The 18375-nt window shown below is 37.2% G+C and overlaps 1 protein-coding gene across 1 annotated transcript; it reads right to left on the reverse strand.

Moving 5' to 3' along the window:
* Positions 1-2174: 2174 nt before the first annotated feature.
* HEMK2 (HemK methyltransferase 2, ETF1 glutamine and histone H4 lysine) lies at positions 2175-16857 on the reverse strand. The gene is made up of 6 exons (XM_082839648.1): positions 16716-16857; positions 14424-14510; positions 12532-12622; positions 8763-8846; positions 4180-4321; positions 2175-3100 (listed from the first exon to the last, which is right to left on the reverse strand). Exons 1-6 carry the CDS (start codon positions 16847-16849, stop codon positions 2994-2996), a joined length of 645 nt encoding a protein of 214 aa, XP_082695774.1. The 5' UTR covers positions 16850-16857; the 3' UTR covers positions 2175-2993.
* Between the last annotated feature and the right edge of the window lie 1518 nt (positions 16858-18375).

Raw genomic sequence — 18375 nt, forward strand, 5'->3', positions numbered from 1 at the left:
TAAACAGCAGACATTTATTTCCTCACTGTTCTGGAGTCTAGGAGTCCAAGATCAAAGTAGAAGCAGGTTGTTTTCTCCTCAGACCTCTTTCCTTGGCCTGAAGGTGGCCATCTTCTGTGTCCTCACATGGTCTTTCCTCTGTGTGCAAGCATTCCTGATGTTTTTTAATCTCCTTTCCTTAAAAGGACACCAGTCACACATGCACTACAATGTTCACTGCAGCACTATTTACAATAGCCAGGTCATGGAAGCAAATGTCCTTCATCGACAGATGAATGGATAAAGACGATGTGGTGCATACATACAATGGAATATTACTCAGCCATAAAAAGGAACAAAATTGGGTCATTTGTAGAGACGTGGATGGACCTAGAGACTGTCATATGAGTGAAGTAAGTCAGAAAAAGAAAAACAAATATCATATATTAACACATATATGTGGAATCTAGAAAAATGGTACAGATGAACCAGTTTGCAAGGCAGAAATAGAGACACAGATGTAGAGAACAAATGCATGAACACCAAGGGGGAAAGCGGGGGTGGGATGAATTGGGAAATTTGGATTGACATACATACACTAATATGTATAAAACAGATAACTAATGAGAACCTGCTGTATAGCACAGGGAACTCCACTTCACTGTACAGTAGAAACTAACAACATTGTAAAATAACTATACCCCAGTAAGAAAAAAAAAGAACACCAGATTGGATTAGGGCCCACCCTAACGGCCTTTTTATTTAACTACCTCTCTTAAGGCCCTATCTCTAAATACAGTCATATTCTGAGGTAAGAGGGGATTAGGGCTTCAACACATGCATTTGGTGGTGGTGACAGGGGTGGGGTAGCGGGGGAGACACAATTCAGTCTGCAACAGCTATGTATGTCAAGTCCTTGGTGTTTTATATAGCATTTCTATGTTTAGTTTCCTATGTTGATAGAAGTCCTCTATACTCATTTAAAAGTATTTCAAACATTATTTGAAAAAGCATTCAGGACCTCATTCCCCAAAACTATGACTAAGAGCCCACAATAAAATTCTAAGGTTAATTTTTTTTTCTCCTGGGATACAAGAGGTTATTTACTATAAGACTTCATTCAGATGGCACTGTTTCTGGGAATGGAAATTTATTTACAGATATCAGATTTAAGATAATACTAATTTTGACATTTTTGCTGCTGAAAGCAGCATAAGCAAAGAAAAAGACAGCTTTTGGAGTCAGATCTGTGTTTGAAATGTTGCCATACTGTTTTCACTCTTTACTACTGTGCTTCTTTGAACAAATTATTTAACCTTTCTGAACATCAAAGGTGGATAATTCTATTCTTTCTGTGGATTGTCCAAAGGATTAAATGAGCATGCCATGTAAAGCAATAGTTCTAAAATTTGACAGGGTGACTAAAGAATGTTGAGAAGTACATTTTAAAAAATACAGTTTTTAGGTCTGGTCAGCAGAATATTCCATGGGTTTATGGTGGGGCTTAGGAATGCATAATCTTCAACTTCCTCAGGTGATTCTGAATGTAGCCAAATTAAAAAATTATAGATTGCTCTCACTCTGGTCCTACACAGTCCTGCTAATTGATTTTGATAAATACAGCTGACCCTTGAACAACACCGGGGTTAGGGCACTGACCCCCCTCACAGTCAAAAATCCACATATAACTCTACAGTCAGCCCTCCATGGCATCCACGGCTTCAACCAACCACTGATTGTGAAATACTGTAGTGTGTCTTTATTGAAAAAGATCTGTGTATAAGTGGACCCGTACAGTTCAAACCCATGTTGTTCAAGGGTCAACTGTATATTTTAAATGGTGGGGAAGTTACAGAAGAGGTTCCTAAATTTAGTAAAGGTAATTTGACATTTCTTGAAAGATACATGTGGGCTCTTAAAAATGTGATTAATTTGAGTACTGGGTTTATTTACATACAACTCTCCTGGACCTAAGAAAAAAATGAAAGCAGTCTGCAATATATATGCAAGAAGAAAACAGAAATATATGATAGAGGATAAAAAGTCGGAAAAACGTGACCAAGGAGAAGAATGGAGGAAGAAGCCATTCTAAATAATAGAAAGAGAATGGAGACAATAAGTAAAGGTAAACTTAAAACCTTTTAAATAAACGATTGTGTTTAATTACAGAATACACTATGATTGTACAAATGCCAACACAAAAGAATGAAAGTTCCTCTATTCCCACCTGTTATTTACCTTTTGAGAATTTCTTATATACACATACACACAAACTTTCTTTGTTAGTTTTTCAAAAATATACATATAGGTTAGTACTATTTTGCAACTTGATTTTTTTCACTAATCAGTAGTACATCATGAACCTCTTCTGGTTCAGTATATACAGAACTTACTTGTGTTTAATGGCTGGATATGTCACTCATGTTCAGTAACATGAACATACTGTAATTTATTTTACCAATCCCTTTGCTGATGGACATTTAGGTTAACTTCATTGCTTTGCCATTACAAGTAATGCTGAAATGAACATCCTCTTCATATACAAATACACATATATATATATATATTTTTGCGATACGCGGGCCTCTCACTGTTGTAGCCTCGTCCGTTGCAGAGCACAGGCTCCGGATGTGCAGGCTCAGAGGCCATGGCTCATGGGCCTAGCCGCTCCGCCAGCATGTGGGATCTTCCCGGACCGGGGCACGAACCCGTGTCCCCTGCATCGGCAGGTGGACTCTCAACCACTGCGCCACCAGGGAAGCCCTACAAATATAATTTATTATATATTCTCCACATATATGTAATATATAAAATTCAAATTATATATATATTATATATATTTACTTGCATTTGTGCAAATATTTCTGTAGGCCTGATTCCTGGGCAAAAGGAAATGCCTTACTCTTCTGCCTTTTTCTATATGACAAATTTCTGACTTTATTTGTTAACTAAGAAATGACTTCTGTTTCAAAATATGCCAAATGCATGCAACTTTCAGTAGCACACACTGTAGATTAGGACTTGGTGAACTTGAGGACTGAAAGGATTTCTTGGCCTGCTTGCCTGGAAAGTGCAGTGGTCCCTTGTAGACCTTTTGTCTTCATTATTTTCAAAATTTCTTCTAAAACGAAAATTAAAACAAAAGGTAAAATCCAATTAAATCATATGGTGAAGTACATATTATCACTAAACAGTTTAATAAGATGATAAACACAGACTATTTACAAATTCTATTTATCTAAGAAAATAGCGTATACCATGTAATTTCCATTGAAGTGAACTTGGACTTCAGACAGATGAGAGCACCTTGGATTTTCAGGGTGTTGCTGAGAATTCTAATCAGACTGAATAACTGCTTTGCAGTGGTAGCCTACTCTGGACTCAACAGAAACGTTAGTTATACTTGCTATTACAGTAAATGATTCATTTTTTAGTTGCTTGGCTCTAATCTCTGCCCTATATCCTCCCTTTTGGATGAAAAATGCCAACAAGAGTGTGTGCAAATCATATACTGACATTGAAAAGTGGTAGTAAATGAAGTAGCTTATTTCTTTAAAGAGTCCTGAAAAAAGCAAGACCTTCTCTTTCTAAATAACTAACACTAAAAAGATGAAACCAAGAAACTGGAGTCACAAAAAACAAACCCTCAAAACCAAACAATCCGAAAACCCTAGTTAAATATGATGTGATTTGAGGGGCTGAGAATGTAACATATAAGATAATAATCAAACCTGAGATGTACAGAAAAGAGAAGAGAGATTATGGTCGATTTAGTTAACCAAGTAATCTGAAAACCAAGATATAAAAATCCTATCAGGAGATACCTTTCATGATAAAACTTCAGATGAACTAAAGAGTATGCAGCAGAACTGCCAAGACATGAAGACTAGAATATAGAGAGAAAATTCACAGGGTGAACTGAGGGTGAGGTGTTTTAAGAAGATTATAGATTCTGTATTTGAATATTAGTTGATAAATTAGGGAAAAAAATCTCCCTCACTCCAAAAAAGACAATACTCTTTAAAATCAGAAAAATCTACCTCTAAAAAATCTCTCTCCTCTTTCAACATGAATGTTATGTCTGTATTATCTGTTGTCAGTGATTACATTCATTAACATTCTGGGTTACTACCATCTTTGACATAATTAGCCTTGATTTCAGCAAAGTAAATGGTTAAAAGATAAACTGGTCTGTATTACCTGGATTGTTTTCTTTAATGGTGACTAAATAGAACAATCCTCTTGGTGAAAGGAGCTCTGGAGCCAGTGGAAACAATCTGTCCATGACTTCACGACCATTTCTGCCACCAGCCCAAGCTGCCTCTATCCCGTGACTCCTTACCTGTGACCAATTAGAAAGATTGTTCTGTTTTGACTTAAGTTACATTAAAAAAAACTGAATCTTTTTGACAAGTAACGTTCACCAAACAGTAATGTACTTTTTATTTTACTGCTGATGAGGAGGCAGCAGTAAAGCTGAATCTGAGCCCCATCATTTCCTAGCATGTGTGACCTTGCATAAGCCTGTAATCTTTTTTTTCTTTTGCCCTTGGGATAAATCTTTGTGTGATTAGCAACATAAAGCTAAAGGTCCTAAATATCTGTCACCATTTCACATTTAATTATGGCAGCTGGCACTACAGGAGAAAACGCCCTTACAGAACCCTTCATGTCTCCAAATCTTATATAGATAAGTCTGTAATCTTGATGAATTAGTTTCCTCTCTTACCTGTAAAATTAGAAAAACAACAGTTTTATCTGTAAAATTAGGAAAATGGTAAAAAATTATTTTTGTCCTTTAGGAATAAATGAGGAAGTATATTTAAAGTTTGAGAACAGTGCTCTGTGCATAATAATGTGGTTTAATAATAGTTGATACTATTAATACAATGTTTAAATTCTTAATATAGAACAATTAGGAAGAAACTAAAAGGGAGAACTTGTATTATAAGAGATCTACTCTGCAGAAACAAAGTTTCAAAATGTCTCACTGTATCTGGCTGTCTTCTAGATTACTGAGAGTACTACAGCCCTTTTTCAGGAACCCATTTATTACATAAAAGTACATTGAAGCATTTTTTCCTACCATGATCTAATTACAGTATAGAAACAAAACCCATGAGTTTATATAGTATTAAAAATCTTTAGATGCTTAACACTGTATATTGTTTCTAAAACTTAAGAATACATCGAGAGATGAATGGATAAAGAAGATGTGGCACATATATACAATGGAATATTACTCAGCCATAAAAAGAAATGAAATTGAGTTATTGGTAGTGAGGTGGATGGACCTAGAGTCTGTCATACAGAGTGAAGTAAGTCAGAAAGAGAAAAATAAATACCATATGCTAACACATATATATGGAATCTAAGGAAAAAATAAAGTGTTCATGAAGAAACTAGGGTCAGGACAGGAATAAAGATGCAGACCTACTCGAGAATGGACTTGAAGACACGGGGAAGGGGACAAAGTGAGAGAGTGGTAGTGTATATATGGACATATATACACTACCAAATGTAATATAGATAGCTAGTGGGAAGCAGTCACACAGCACAGGGAGATCAGCTAGGTGGTTTGTGACCACCTAGAGGGGTAGGATAGGGAGGGTGGGAGGGAGGGAGATGCAAGAGGGAAGAGATATGGGGATATATGTATATGTATAACTGATTCACTTTGTTATAAAGCAGAAACCAACACACCATTGTAAAGCAATTATACTCCAATAAAAATGTTAAAAAAAAGAATATCTTGATGAAATCACTCAAAAACTACTTAAACCCTAATACAATTATTTTCTTCCTAATCCCTTTAATGGTTTTTGTCCACATTTTAGTTTAAATTATTTACATACAATTATACATTCTGCTTTTATTCATTTATCATGGCATATATTTCCCCATTAAAAATAATTTCTTGGGAATTGCCTGGCGGTCCAGTGGTTAGGGCTCCACACTTCTGCTGCAGGGGGGATAGGTTTGATCCCTGGTTGGGGAACTAAGATCCCGCAAGCCCGTAAAAATGAATTTCTTTATACCTATAACCATATACATGTACAATTAAGAGAAATATGTTCGTATACCTCCTTTAAAAAAAAAAACTGTACTTTTCCCTTTTCCTGTTTTGCTTGTCTGCTACCCTCCCATCTTACATACACACACACACACGTTTTTCTTTTTTGTCCGTGTTTTACAAAAAAAGGATTATATCTACATTCTTGCCTGTATCTTGCTTTTCTCAACAGTACCATATGGAAATCTCTTCATGTGATCAGGTATAGTTCAATTTCCTTTTTAATGGCTGCATAATATTTTATTGTGTTAGAGTATCATTTCTTATTTAGCTATTGATGGGCATTCAGCATGTCCATTTGCTTAATTTTTTTGTATCTAAATTATTCTCATATTTATCATAAGTTCCTCAATATAATTTCCCACATAGTTAATCATACTAGGGAATTTATCAGTTCCTCTGCTTTTTTTGTCATGCCTTTCATCCTGGAGACTTCCCTTTTCTAACATTCCAAGAATTCCCTTTTTCTGGGGCCCATATCTTCCCGTTTCTTGGCTTACTCCCTTATTTTGGTGGAGCCCATTCTCTGGATGTTTCACAGGGTAAAGTTACCCCTGGAAAGAGTGCATGGTGATGACAGCTTTTGCCAAGCCTGTCCCTTGTCACTTCTGTTTCAGTGTGGACTAGGAGCCCTCTGTGCTGGACCCTGTTTACACGCCCCCCAGGGATGCTCAGCCAGGTTTGTCTGCTTGCACTAGAGACCACCCTCCAGGAGGATCTCCTGGCAACAAGCACATTCTCACAGGCCATGGAGGGGAAGTTTTCATCTCTGGAAGGAGTCACGTTTGGTGGTCTGCTGACTGCCTACTACCTGGGCTTTGCTGTGCCTTCCCCTGATCCTTTATAAGTCACAGGTACAAACCAACAGTACCTAACCTCATGTTGAGGGATGGAATAGTAAGTATAGCAACAACTTTTTATATGTACAAACTCCTATTATTTGTATGTCTCCTGGATCTAACCTCTAAGTCTCTTAACTTTTACCTTCATTGTTTCCTTTTTTTTTATCTTCATGCTCAAGGCACTGAAATATTTTCATTTGGTTTCCATACCACTGATTCAGGTCTTGACAGAGACTACATTATCTTTAAATTCATTTCCTAATGTTTTACATAGTAAAACATATTTTCAGGCTCCAGAAAATCTTTGTTGTGCTGTATTTAACCCTGCTCTCCAGCTAATTGCTCAGCTACTGGAAATTATGACACTAGCTCTCTCTGTTGCAACTGTGACAAAGCCCAAGTCATTGCCCACACTCAATTACCTACATAATTACACACACAGCTTAGGAGTAGGAATGTGGGAGAAAGGAAGCCCATTCATCTCACCATGTTCCCAGAATCTCCTCCTCATTCACTAGTCTTCCCAGTAGTCTGTAGACCTGATAAACCATGATTTACTTAACTGTCTCTCTTCTGTTACATATATAGGTTCATATTACTTGTTTTCATAAATAAAGGTGCACTAAACATATTTTTGTAAATTACAATTTATATTCTATTGTTAATCATTTTCCTAAATTAGATCTCAAAGACTGAGATTACTGGTCACGCTTGATATTTATTTCCATAGTGCTTTTCTAAAGAGTTTTATTAAGCTGCAGGGACTTCCCTGGTGGTGCAGTGATTAAGAATCCTCCTGCCAGTGCAGGGGAGATGGGTTCAATCCCTGGTCCGGGAAGTTCCCACATGCAGAGGAGCAACTAAGCCCGTGCGCCTCAACTACTGAGCCTGCGCTCTAGAGCCTGCAAGCCAGAACTACTGAGCCCACATGCCACAACTACCGAAGCCCACGTGCCTTGAGCCCTTGCTCTGCAACGAGAAGCCACCACAGTGAGAAGCCCGCGTACCACAACAAAGAGTAGCCCCCACTCGCTGCAACTAGAGAAAGCCCGCGTGCAGCAACGAAGACCCAACACAGCCAAAAATAAATAAATTTATATATTAAAAAAAGTTTTATTAAGCTGCATTTCCCAAAACTGCTGTTCACCTTATGACAATGACTTTCCTTCTCACATGAGTTCATATGTCAGGGGAGCAACAACTTCTCAGTAGTAACAGCAGCAATATAGACCCTTCCCATCTTGGTAAAGGTGAATGTAATATTTATCAGCCTTGCCAGAGAGTGATCATCAAAGAATAAAATGGGTACAATAATTCAGAGGAAAGCTAGCTAGTCCATCACTAAACTTTTGTCTGCTTTGACCATTCTTTCTTTAAACTGGGAAATGGTTACTGCGGTTTTCCTCTTCATCACTGGAAATGCTACAGCGATGCATGTCAGGGTTACAGCTTTTTCCTACCTGAGTTGAGGACTGCTTTCCCCCACCCCCACTTCCTGACACCTGTGAAAGGAGGAAAGCTAAGGCTTTCAGAAATAATTCCTATGTGAATTTAAGGTGATTAAAAATATTTTTTTTTTGCAAATTTGTTATTCATGATAAAGGTACACACAGATACATGAATTTAAACACCATGGCTTGATTTGGATGGGATTTTAAAGAATAGATATGGACCACAGTTTGTATTTCCATTAGTTTCAGGTTCCTTTCCTATGTCTACCAATAGTATCCAATAATTGATAATTACAAGTAAAATGAGAGCAGTCTGTGTTATTAGCGGCTGACTGATGTCATATGATGAAGTATGTTTGACTTTTAGATAGAAAAAAGCTGAAAATATTAGTAATTAAATTTTGTTGTATGTCTTACCTCTTCAGGTGGAGTCACTACATAGGGAGGATTAAACACCAGAAGATCAACTTTTTCCTTCAATCTTGGTAGCAAGCCTTTGACCTAAAAAATGTTCAAAATAGTCAGAATTTTAAGCTGGACCCAGAAATAATAAATAAGTAGATGGATAGATAGGTATCCATCTAATCAATCTTTAAATATACTCCCTCATGTTTTTAGAAAAAATGTGTTAGAGAGCCAAATTTAAGACAGAAATGGAGATAAATATCTTTACACTTTCATTCAGATAAAGATTATATGCATTTACTTAAAAATAGCGAAAATAAACTATTTATCAGAATGAACACTCTGCTCTTCAACAGCTCACATGTTTACATTCTGGGCTCACTTTTAGAAGACGGAGGCAAGCTCTCACATATTCTGCATAGATTTGTGCACAACTTTAAAGTTATAGCTGCTAACTTAAACATTTATTTTCTATAACCAAGGGAAATATTTTACAAGATGACAGAAAACATACATGAATGACAAAAATATCAGAAGACAGAATTTTATTTTTCTTTCTACGTCTTTAATTACTTGTATATGTATTGGCTAAAACAATTAGATATCAAAGAAACAAAGGACTAAAAATAGTGGGAAGAGACCTGAAAACATCAGTTGTTTGGCATTTTATAAATATTTGAACTGATACAACTTTCTATAGAATAAGAAAAATGTCTTTTTAAAGAAAGTATATTTAGGGCAAAATGTCATTTAAAGCATCCCTCTGATTGAATTAAATAACTAAGTATTTAAAAAATTATGTCTGATGATGTCATCCTATACCTTCACAGGCACAGCAAAGTAAAAATGCTGTATCCGGATGAGTTCTCACCCCTAAAGCCATTTCCTTCAAATATTACTTCACACTGACTCTCACTCACGAATTCCAACCCTGTTATTCTTCAAAGGTAATTTCTTTCTCTACTCATTTAAAAAGAGAACAGATAACTATTTTGTGGAACATAATTCAGGTGTATCTTCTGCAAGTAGAAAGGCGACTAGTTAATCTGCTGTTCTTTCTAGTAATAACATTGGTGAGGAAGTACATTTGAAATAACCAAAAGCTTTATTTTCAATTCCATAAAGAAATTAAGTTTCCCAATTGTAAAAAGAATTCAAAAATGTAATTTTCAGGAAATGCTGAGTAAGGAAATTAGAAAAGAATTTGCTGTGTAATTACTTATGATGGCCCTGAGGTACTATATACTAATAATCATTTCAGTACTGGACTTCAAATAAAGGAACAAATTGATACTAAAAAAATAGAAAATTACGGAATTAAAAAGAAAATGGATTTAAATGAGAAGTCACTGTGGACTGGATATAAAATCTAATTACAGGCAACCCTCACTCATCCATATCTACCTTTTGAATAGTCTCACAGCACTAGAATAAACCCAAGAATTAAGAAGTAAGCAAAAAAGGCCTCTGACAGCAAGTTTTAAATCCATACAGCAAAAGGTACTCTGTGTGAGAAGCACTTATTCAGAATCCCTTAACTCTTAGTTTAAATACAAGTCTAACTAAATTAATTGTTTGGTATTCTAGCACAAAGCACATGAAAAGAGACAGGAAAGTGCTATCAATGGGTAGCAGTGAAACATGACAACATAAAGCAAGTGAAAAGACAGACAAAGAGGAGAGAAAATAAAAACTCAAAATCACTGCAGGCTATAGCTACTTAATGTAAAGGCAGAAACACCTGAACAAACCTTAGTCATTATCACATATAGTACAGAATAATAACTGATATTCATATTAATGACCCTGAATCACTAAAAGGTAAAATTATGTTCATTTTGTTTTAAGAATGTAAGGAAATGCATAAGACATATTTGAAAAAGGTTTTTTGCTAAAACTAAAAAAGAAATACAATGAAAGTACTACTTTGTGAACAAACTCAGTTAACCAAAACAATGATTTTCTTTTATATGATAGCTGTGACACCCTATGTCCAGTGTTCTGAATACAAGCAAATATAAAGAGTTTTGTAATCTGATCACAATACCTATGCTCATACCTATCTCTTCCTACCTTCTTTGCCACAAGTCAACACTCCGCATCATGGTCAGCTTTCGTTACTGAAAGAATGGATTCTGACAGCTTTAGAACTGACTACCACCAGTCATGTTATAAAACAGCTGTGAGACCTCTCGACTTTGATTCAGCAGATGTGGGCTTAAATTCTGGATTTATCACTTTATTAGTTATGTGACTTTCAAAAGTGTCCCTTACCTCTGTTAACAAAAATAGATATTCTGAATTTCTTGTATCTCTAAAGTTTTATTGTTCTATCAAAAAAAATATAATACTAATTATGGACACATTAAAGAAACAACTTTAAAAATTTAGGGACTTCCCTGGTGGCACAGTGGTTAAGAATCCGCCTGCCAATGCAGGGGAAATGGGTTTGATCCCTGGGTCCAGGAGGATCCCACATGCCGCGGAGCAACTAAGCCCGCAAGCCACAACTACTGAAACCTGCGTGCTCTAGGGCCCATGTGCTGCAACTACTGAAGCTCGCATGCCTAGAGCCCATGCACTGTAACAAGGGAAGCCACTGCAATGAGAAGCCTGCGTACTGCAACGAAGAGTAGCCCCCACTTGCCGCAACTAGAGAAAGCCCGCGCGCAGCAACAAAGACCCAATGCAGCCAAAAATTAATAAATTAATTAAAAACTAAATAAAATAAAAATTTAAAGAGTAAAATCATCACACTGATTATCTTTATTGATAGTCTAATTTTTAATGGCAGTAAAAACTTCTAGTGATATGTATAGAATTTCTTAGATCTTTGGCTTAATTCCTTCTAAACTGCAAAATCATTTGTGAGTTTAAAAAAGAGAAAAGCTCAATACCCTTACCAGTACAAGAATAATACAGGTCAAGAAGCATGGAAAGCATTTTATATTTCTTATGCCCACCTGGTACATACTATTATGATTTTTGCTTATAAAAAGGCATTCACATTTATAACTGAAAAGAAGTTCAGAATCATCCAAATCTTACTAATATAATGTAAAATGTTTTAAAAACTGGAACTGAAAAACGTACGATGTGTAACTTAAAATGATGGTTCTGTAGTTGTCATTTGTTGCTTTTACCTGCCCAGGACCCATTCTGATTACATGTCCTTGACTTTCATTGGGGAAACTCTACCTCCTCTCATTCTCAATCCAAGTGGCTTAGATTATCCCAACCGAGCTGCCAGAGTGGGACTATGACTCAGGCTCAAGCCAATCATGTGCATATTCCAATTCCCCTTGAGAGATAGGCGTATGACTAAAGCTGATATAAATGGCACTCATTCTGGGGCTTCTGCTAGAGTAACTGAATAGAAAGTGTTTCTTTCCCTGTGAAGTTGCTGAGAAACAAGATACATACATGCAAGCATCTTGTTACCATGAAGGGAACGACTGCTGAGGAATACAGCCACTAGAGAGAAGTTTACAGTTAAGAAAAAGATGCCTGTAACATCATTTGAGTTCCTGAAACTGTTCACTCTTTTTATTAAAGCCAGTTTGAGCATTCTTCTGACTGAAAGATACCTGATCTATACAGGCCAAGAGAAAGTACCCTTGAATTGTGGAAAAGATGGATTATCTCAGTCAAGAATTTACTTTGTTCAGTGGGTTAAAAGTTAATTAATGACTCAAGTTTCTTTGACCTAAATCACCTTGACCTTAACTTACTTGAAAAGAAAATTAATTATTACAGTACTAGACAAGAACTAACAGCTTACCAAATCTGTAATTATTGGTTGAATGTGGACTTTGTTACAGCGTGCTGTCTCCAGGGTACATGCTGCTGCCTCAGGGTTGACATCAGTGCACCTATAAACAGAAAAGAAACCAACTACATCCTGTGTCTATGGACAAAAATTCAAGGAATGTTCTACTCCTTTTACATAAAGTAGATCTATAAAAAAATTGGAATGCTTTAATAATGGTGAATAAAAAAAAGAACTCAGATTTGTTACATTGACGAAAAAGATTGTTATATTGATATAATGTCCAAGAGTAGAAGAATACACTTACATGCACACATATCTGAAGGAATTTATTAAATTATGAATCCAGCAGGAGAATACTATGTAGCTACCAAAAATGAAATTTAAAAGGAAAATGCTCATCATAAAATATTAAATGAAAAACATAGGAAATGGAAAAAAAAATAAAGGAAACACAGTTGGACCATGTGTGGTAAAATTTATAGGTGATTTAAAAAAAATTATTTATTTGGTTGCGCCTGGTCTTAGTTGTGGCACGTGGGCTCCTTAGTTGCAGCAGGTGGGTTCCTTAGGTGTGGCATGCAAACTCTTAGTTGCGGCATGCAGGTGGGATCTAGTTCCCTGACCAGGGATCGCACACAGGCTCCCTGCATTGGGAGCGTGGAGTTTTAAACAATGAACCACCAAGGTGATTTTTATTTTCTTCTTTATATTTTCTATATTCTCAAATCTTCTAAAGAGAAATTTTATTAACTTCCAATTTTTTCTGATAATCAACTTATTTATCTGAAATAAGATTCATTTTTTTATTCCAATAATTTAATAGAAAATTAAAATAATAAATAATATGAAAAAAATTGAGAAGATGCTGAGCTAGTGCAGGCCCAGGCCCGCCTAGTACAAAGTTAAGGAGGTAGGGAGGAAGGTGGGGAAGCAGGAGGGAGGCAAACTGCCCTGCACAATGGTGAAGAGGCAGCTCAGAATGTGGTGGGTGTTATCAACGGCTGGCTTGACACTTTGGTGCGTACAATGTACTAAAAAAAAACAAAGGGAATTCCAAATCCTTCTAAACCAGCTGGTGAGGGAAGAGGGCAGAACAAGGATGGGGATGAGGGAACCAATGTAGGCCTTCTGAAGGCCTCTGAGGGGAGGGGCTGGAATGTACTGTGTGGTTAGCAATGAGGTGGGAATGGATGGAAAAGGGCCAAAGTGAACTGTACCATGCAATGAAGGGATGGAAGAAAGACCCACGACTTGGCCAGCAAAGCTGGGGCAAAGGTCTGGGAAGGGGAGGAAGAGAGAGAGGGACTGGGTCCCAGTAGCCTGGGTGCAGTGGTTAAGAATCCACCTGCCAATGCAGGGGACACGGGTTCGACCCCTGGTCCAGGAAGATCCCACATGCCACGTAGCAACTAAGCCCATGCACCGCAACTACTGAGCCTGCTCTCTAGAGCCTGCAAGCCACAACTACTGAGCCTGCATGCCACAACTACTGAAGCCCACACGCCTACAGCCTGTGCTCTGCAACAAGAGAAGCCACTGCAATGAGAAGCCCGCGCACCGCAATGAAGAGTAGCCCCCACTCGCCACAACTAGAGAAAGCCCACGCACAGCAATGAAGACCCAACGCAGCCAAAAATAAATAAATAAAATTTTAAAAAAAGATTCAAATTTAGAGATGGCCTAAAATTATTATGCTTCTTATATAATTATGCAGTATGATGGAATGGTTTTGAACACGCAATTATAACTTTTAGGGAAGCATAACTTGCATCTGAGTACTTACTACGCTTAAATAGACACTATCAGATACATATTATTTACTTACAAAAATGATTTCATTCAAGCAGTTATATCCATAGTGAATCTCTTAGACCAAGATGTGGATGAATTTGTATACTTACATGTACAAAGCTTGAGGACCTATCATAGAGGCTAGGAATGCAGATACCACTCCAGACCCTGACCCTACTTCAAGGCATATTTCCACTCTAAAAAAACAAAATAAAACAAGTATTAGTAGTGGTATTAAAATACACAACTCGGGGGGCTTCCCTGGTGGTGCAGTGGTTGAGAGTCCGCCTGCTGATGCAGGGGACACGGTTTCGTGCCCCGGTCCGGGAAGATCCCACATGCCGCGGAGCGGCTAGGCCCGTGAGCCATGGCCGCTGAGCCTGCGCGTCCGGAGCCTGTGCTGTGCAACGGGAGAGGCCACAACAGTGAGAGGCCCGCGTACCGGGAAAAAAAAAACAACAAAACACAACTCGGAAAATAACTCATGCTACTTTTATGTCTATTTCTCCAGCATCATCCCTCACCTACAAATATATGGAAATATAAAAGAAATTTATAAATAAGCTGATTTCCGACAACCACTTTGTGCTTAATACTGCATAGTTCAAAACTGTTTGGGGGTATGTAATTTATTTTAAGTCTGTAAAATAGTAATATAACAGGTAGCTTTCAATTAATTTCTATAAAACATTACATAAACCATGGAATGTTAATTTAGGGTTGGAAATATTAATATGGAAGACATCAGCCCTTCCCACAAGGAGCTTCTAGTTTGGTATTTCCTAAAATGATAGGATATTATTACAATATTTATTTATGAAAAACATTTTCTCTGTCACTTTGAAGTAATTCATAAGTCCATCAGCATATCCCAGGGAAAGAAAAGTTCCCCCATTCTACTGATAATAGATTTAGAGCAGCAAAGAAATTCCATATTTGTACAGCTCTACACTGAATTGGGAAAATATCTGAGTATCTGATCTTAGAATATTAATAATACTCCTAAGAATGCTATTGAATATAATAAATTCTTGATTCTACTGTATTTGTCCTTCCCTATAATCATATATATACATCAAAGGCACGAATTATCCCCATTACAGAAATAGGTTTGATGGGATATAGGGGCCTCTCTAGCACCTAACTTTCCAAACAACTATTCAAAAACAACAAACTCCAGGGGTTTCTCACTTTTGGAACCATTTCTACACATCTGACAAGCCTTTACTGTGCTGTAGGAAGGTCTGTTGAATCTTACCAGGCGGCTTCTACTTGAAAATAACTATTGTGGCCTCATAAATAATTAAAACTCCAAGACCAGAAATACCCAAGACTTTAAAACAAAATCAGTTCCTTTTACAGCACACTTTGCAAGGCACTTTGTGCTTGTAAATCTTTCTGTGATATCTTGATAGTAAAAGACAAGTTATAAAACAGTACTGTTCCATTCTATATTCCAGTAAATCCAAAAGTTCCATCGTTCACAATGAAAAACTACTTTAATAATAGTTGGGGCATTTTACACGTGGAAAAATCTGACCAAGAGGGATAAATAAACACAATATGGATCTTTGAAGCCTGACAACTTTGTTTCATCCTGAGAAAACCCATTTCAACTCTTGATCTTTTACATAAATCTAATTATCCAAATTTCCTTCATTTAAAAAATGACAATTTAAGTATTCACTCTTTTTATATTATTAATTTAAAACTTATATGAGCACTTCAACAACTCAATTTTAATACTTATTAGGAGCTAGGGTATATTCTATAGGCAGCTAGCTGCATGTAACTTTAAATTTTTTACAGTTAAATGAAAAATTCAGTCCTAGTCACATCTCAAGTGCTCAGTAGTCACATGGGGCCTAATGGCTGTTGCTAGATAGCTGAGTATGCTATTCAGTGGGTTTAAATACACTCCCCTACTCCAATATTTTACAACCTCATTTCCTTTTTGTGCCCTTCCATTGCTAGAGGATGCTTTTATGCACTGAGTAAATTAATGCCATGCGACACTGATATCTACTAAAAGTTGTAATATTAAGACGCAGCGTTTTCAGAATGTTTTGCTTTTGAACGTGTTATAATATCGCTACTCTCAGGGGCTTAGGGTCCTCAGTTAACAGCTGATAGGAAAAGATACATCCCGGCGTGGTGAGGAAGCATGGAGCCCCTGAAACCAAAACACCACCTTGGCAACTGCGGACAGATCCCCGCTAAACTGACTACGTGTATCCACGGAAAAAATCTTCAGTTACGGTGTTCTGGTGTCAACTGTCGCCAAGTGGACCGACACCGCCTCCTCTCGGGGACGGCGGCGACAGTCCTTGCCTTGATCGCCCGCGGCCGCCTCTCCAGGACTCCCGAGCCCTCTCCCGCGGGGACCCTCGCCCTCCTCGCACCCCGTGAGTTCGGCTGCCGCCGCCTCGAGCGCGTCCAGCAGCAGAAATGTGTCCTCCGCGGGCTCGTACACGTCGCTGAAGGAGCCACAGCCCACATGCCTGTGCAATGGCGTAGGGAAACAAGGCGCCGCCATCTTTCGCTCCTCCGGCCCACGCTTATGCGCAATGCGCATGCGTACGTGCAAGGGCGCAGGCCCAGCAGTGGGGGCGGGGCACCGGGGGGCGGAGGGTCACCTCGCTTACAGGTTGTCAGCAGATGCACCTGGAATGTCTAATTAGACGGTTATATAATCTGCAGCTACTAACATTTACTTTCTTCTTTAGAGTATTAAAATTTGTTTTATTTTGTGGACTAGCACCGGATAGAGGCAGCCTCTATTGTTTTTGATTAAGGGGAATGTTTTCTCTCTCTATTCTACACTTAGAAGTTTCCTTCTATTCCTAGTTGGCAAAGATTTGAAAAAATACATAATGTAATGGTTACTAAATTTAACCTTTTTTTTCTTTTACATCCATTGAACTTTCAACGTTGAGCCTTAAGATTAAGATTTGTTTTCCTTATTTCATTTTTTAGTAGTGCAATATAGTACAGAAATTGCCTTTCTTATGTTGAATCATGAATGCTCTCTTTTTATAAACCTCACTCGAGCAAAACGATGCATTTTTCTTTTAGTTAATACACTGTTAAATTTGAAATGCTAATGATCTAGCTCTGTTTTGTATCAGGGTTATGCTTCCTTAGGACATCGTTTCTGGAGCATTTGATAGAACTACCCATAAAACCGATTGGGCTTGGTGCTTTTAGTGGGTGGTTCTCTGGTGTTTGGGGGAATCTTCTATAGGTTATTAGACTATTCAGGTATTTGCATTCTTTTCGAGTCAGTTTTTGAAATTTCTTTCTCACTAAAATATTTAAATTTGAGAAATAAAAATACAAAGTACTTGGATAACATTTTTAAAAACCTTGAATATCCAACACCCAGAATTGACAATTGGTAGTATTTTCTCATGTTTCCTTAAAATAGTTCTAAAATATAAGAACTAAAATATTACAAGTGAAGTGGGTGTTCTTTCTGTACTCACCTTCAGTTCCATTTTGTAATCCTCAATCCAAAATAATTTATTTCATGGACTTAGGATCCGTCTAACTCATGTTTTCATGCTTTTATTCATACATTCATAGACAACATCTGGTTTATGTGTTTTCATATTTGTGTAACTGGTGATAGGTTGGATGTATTGTTCTTCAAATTTCGTTTTCACTCAACATTATCTGAGATTTGTGTTTTGGTATGTAAAGTTAGTTTACTGCTCTTAATTGCCACATAGTTTTTTTTGAAATTATAAAACAATTGCTACCTGGCATGGATAAATATCAATTGGTAAACATTTAGTATTTTCCAGGTTTTCACTGTTATGAATGACACTGTAATCAACTTTCTTAAACATGGCTTTTTCTGGTCTTTTACAGAAATTTCCTGGGATTCAACCCAGAGTGGATCAGCAGGGTTGTAATGTGTACACATTTTAAAATTTACTTGACATTTTCAAATTTCAAAATTTCTCCCCAAGCTAATTGTACTTATTTATATTTCTGCCACCTCTTTGTGGCAGATTTTAATATTTAATATTGTTAGATTTATTTTTTTGTTTATTTTAA

This window comes from Leucopleurus acutus (assembly GCF_964270905.1).
Source record: "Leucopleurus acutus genome assembly, chromosome: 5".
Lineage (NCBI taxonomy): Eukaryota > Metazoa > Chordata > Mammalia > Artiodactyla > Delphinidae > Leucopleurus > Leucopleurus acutus.

Excerpts from the sequence above, each read along its gene's own strand:
- HEMK2 (XM_082839648.1), bottom strand. The coding sequence starts at position 16,849 with ATGGCGGCGCCTTGTTTCCCTACGCCATTGCACAGGCATGTGGGCTGT. Across the intron at positions 14,511-16,715 it reads GCGGCAGCCGAACTCACGGG|AGTGGAAATATGCCTTGAAG; the intron begins GTGCGAGGAGGG and ends TTGTTTTTTTAG. Across the intron at positions 8,847-12,531 it reads AACCAATAATTACAGATTTG|GTCAAAGGCTTGCTACCAAG; the intron begins GTAAGCTGTTAG and ends AACATTTTTTAG.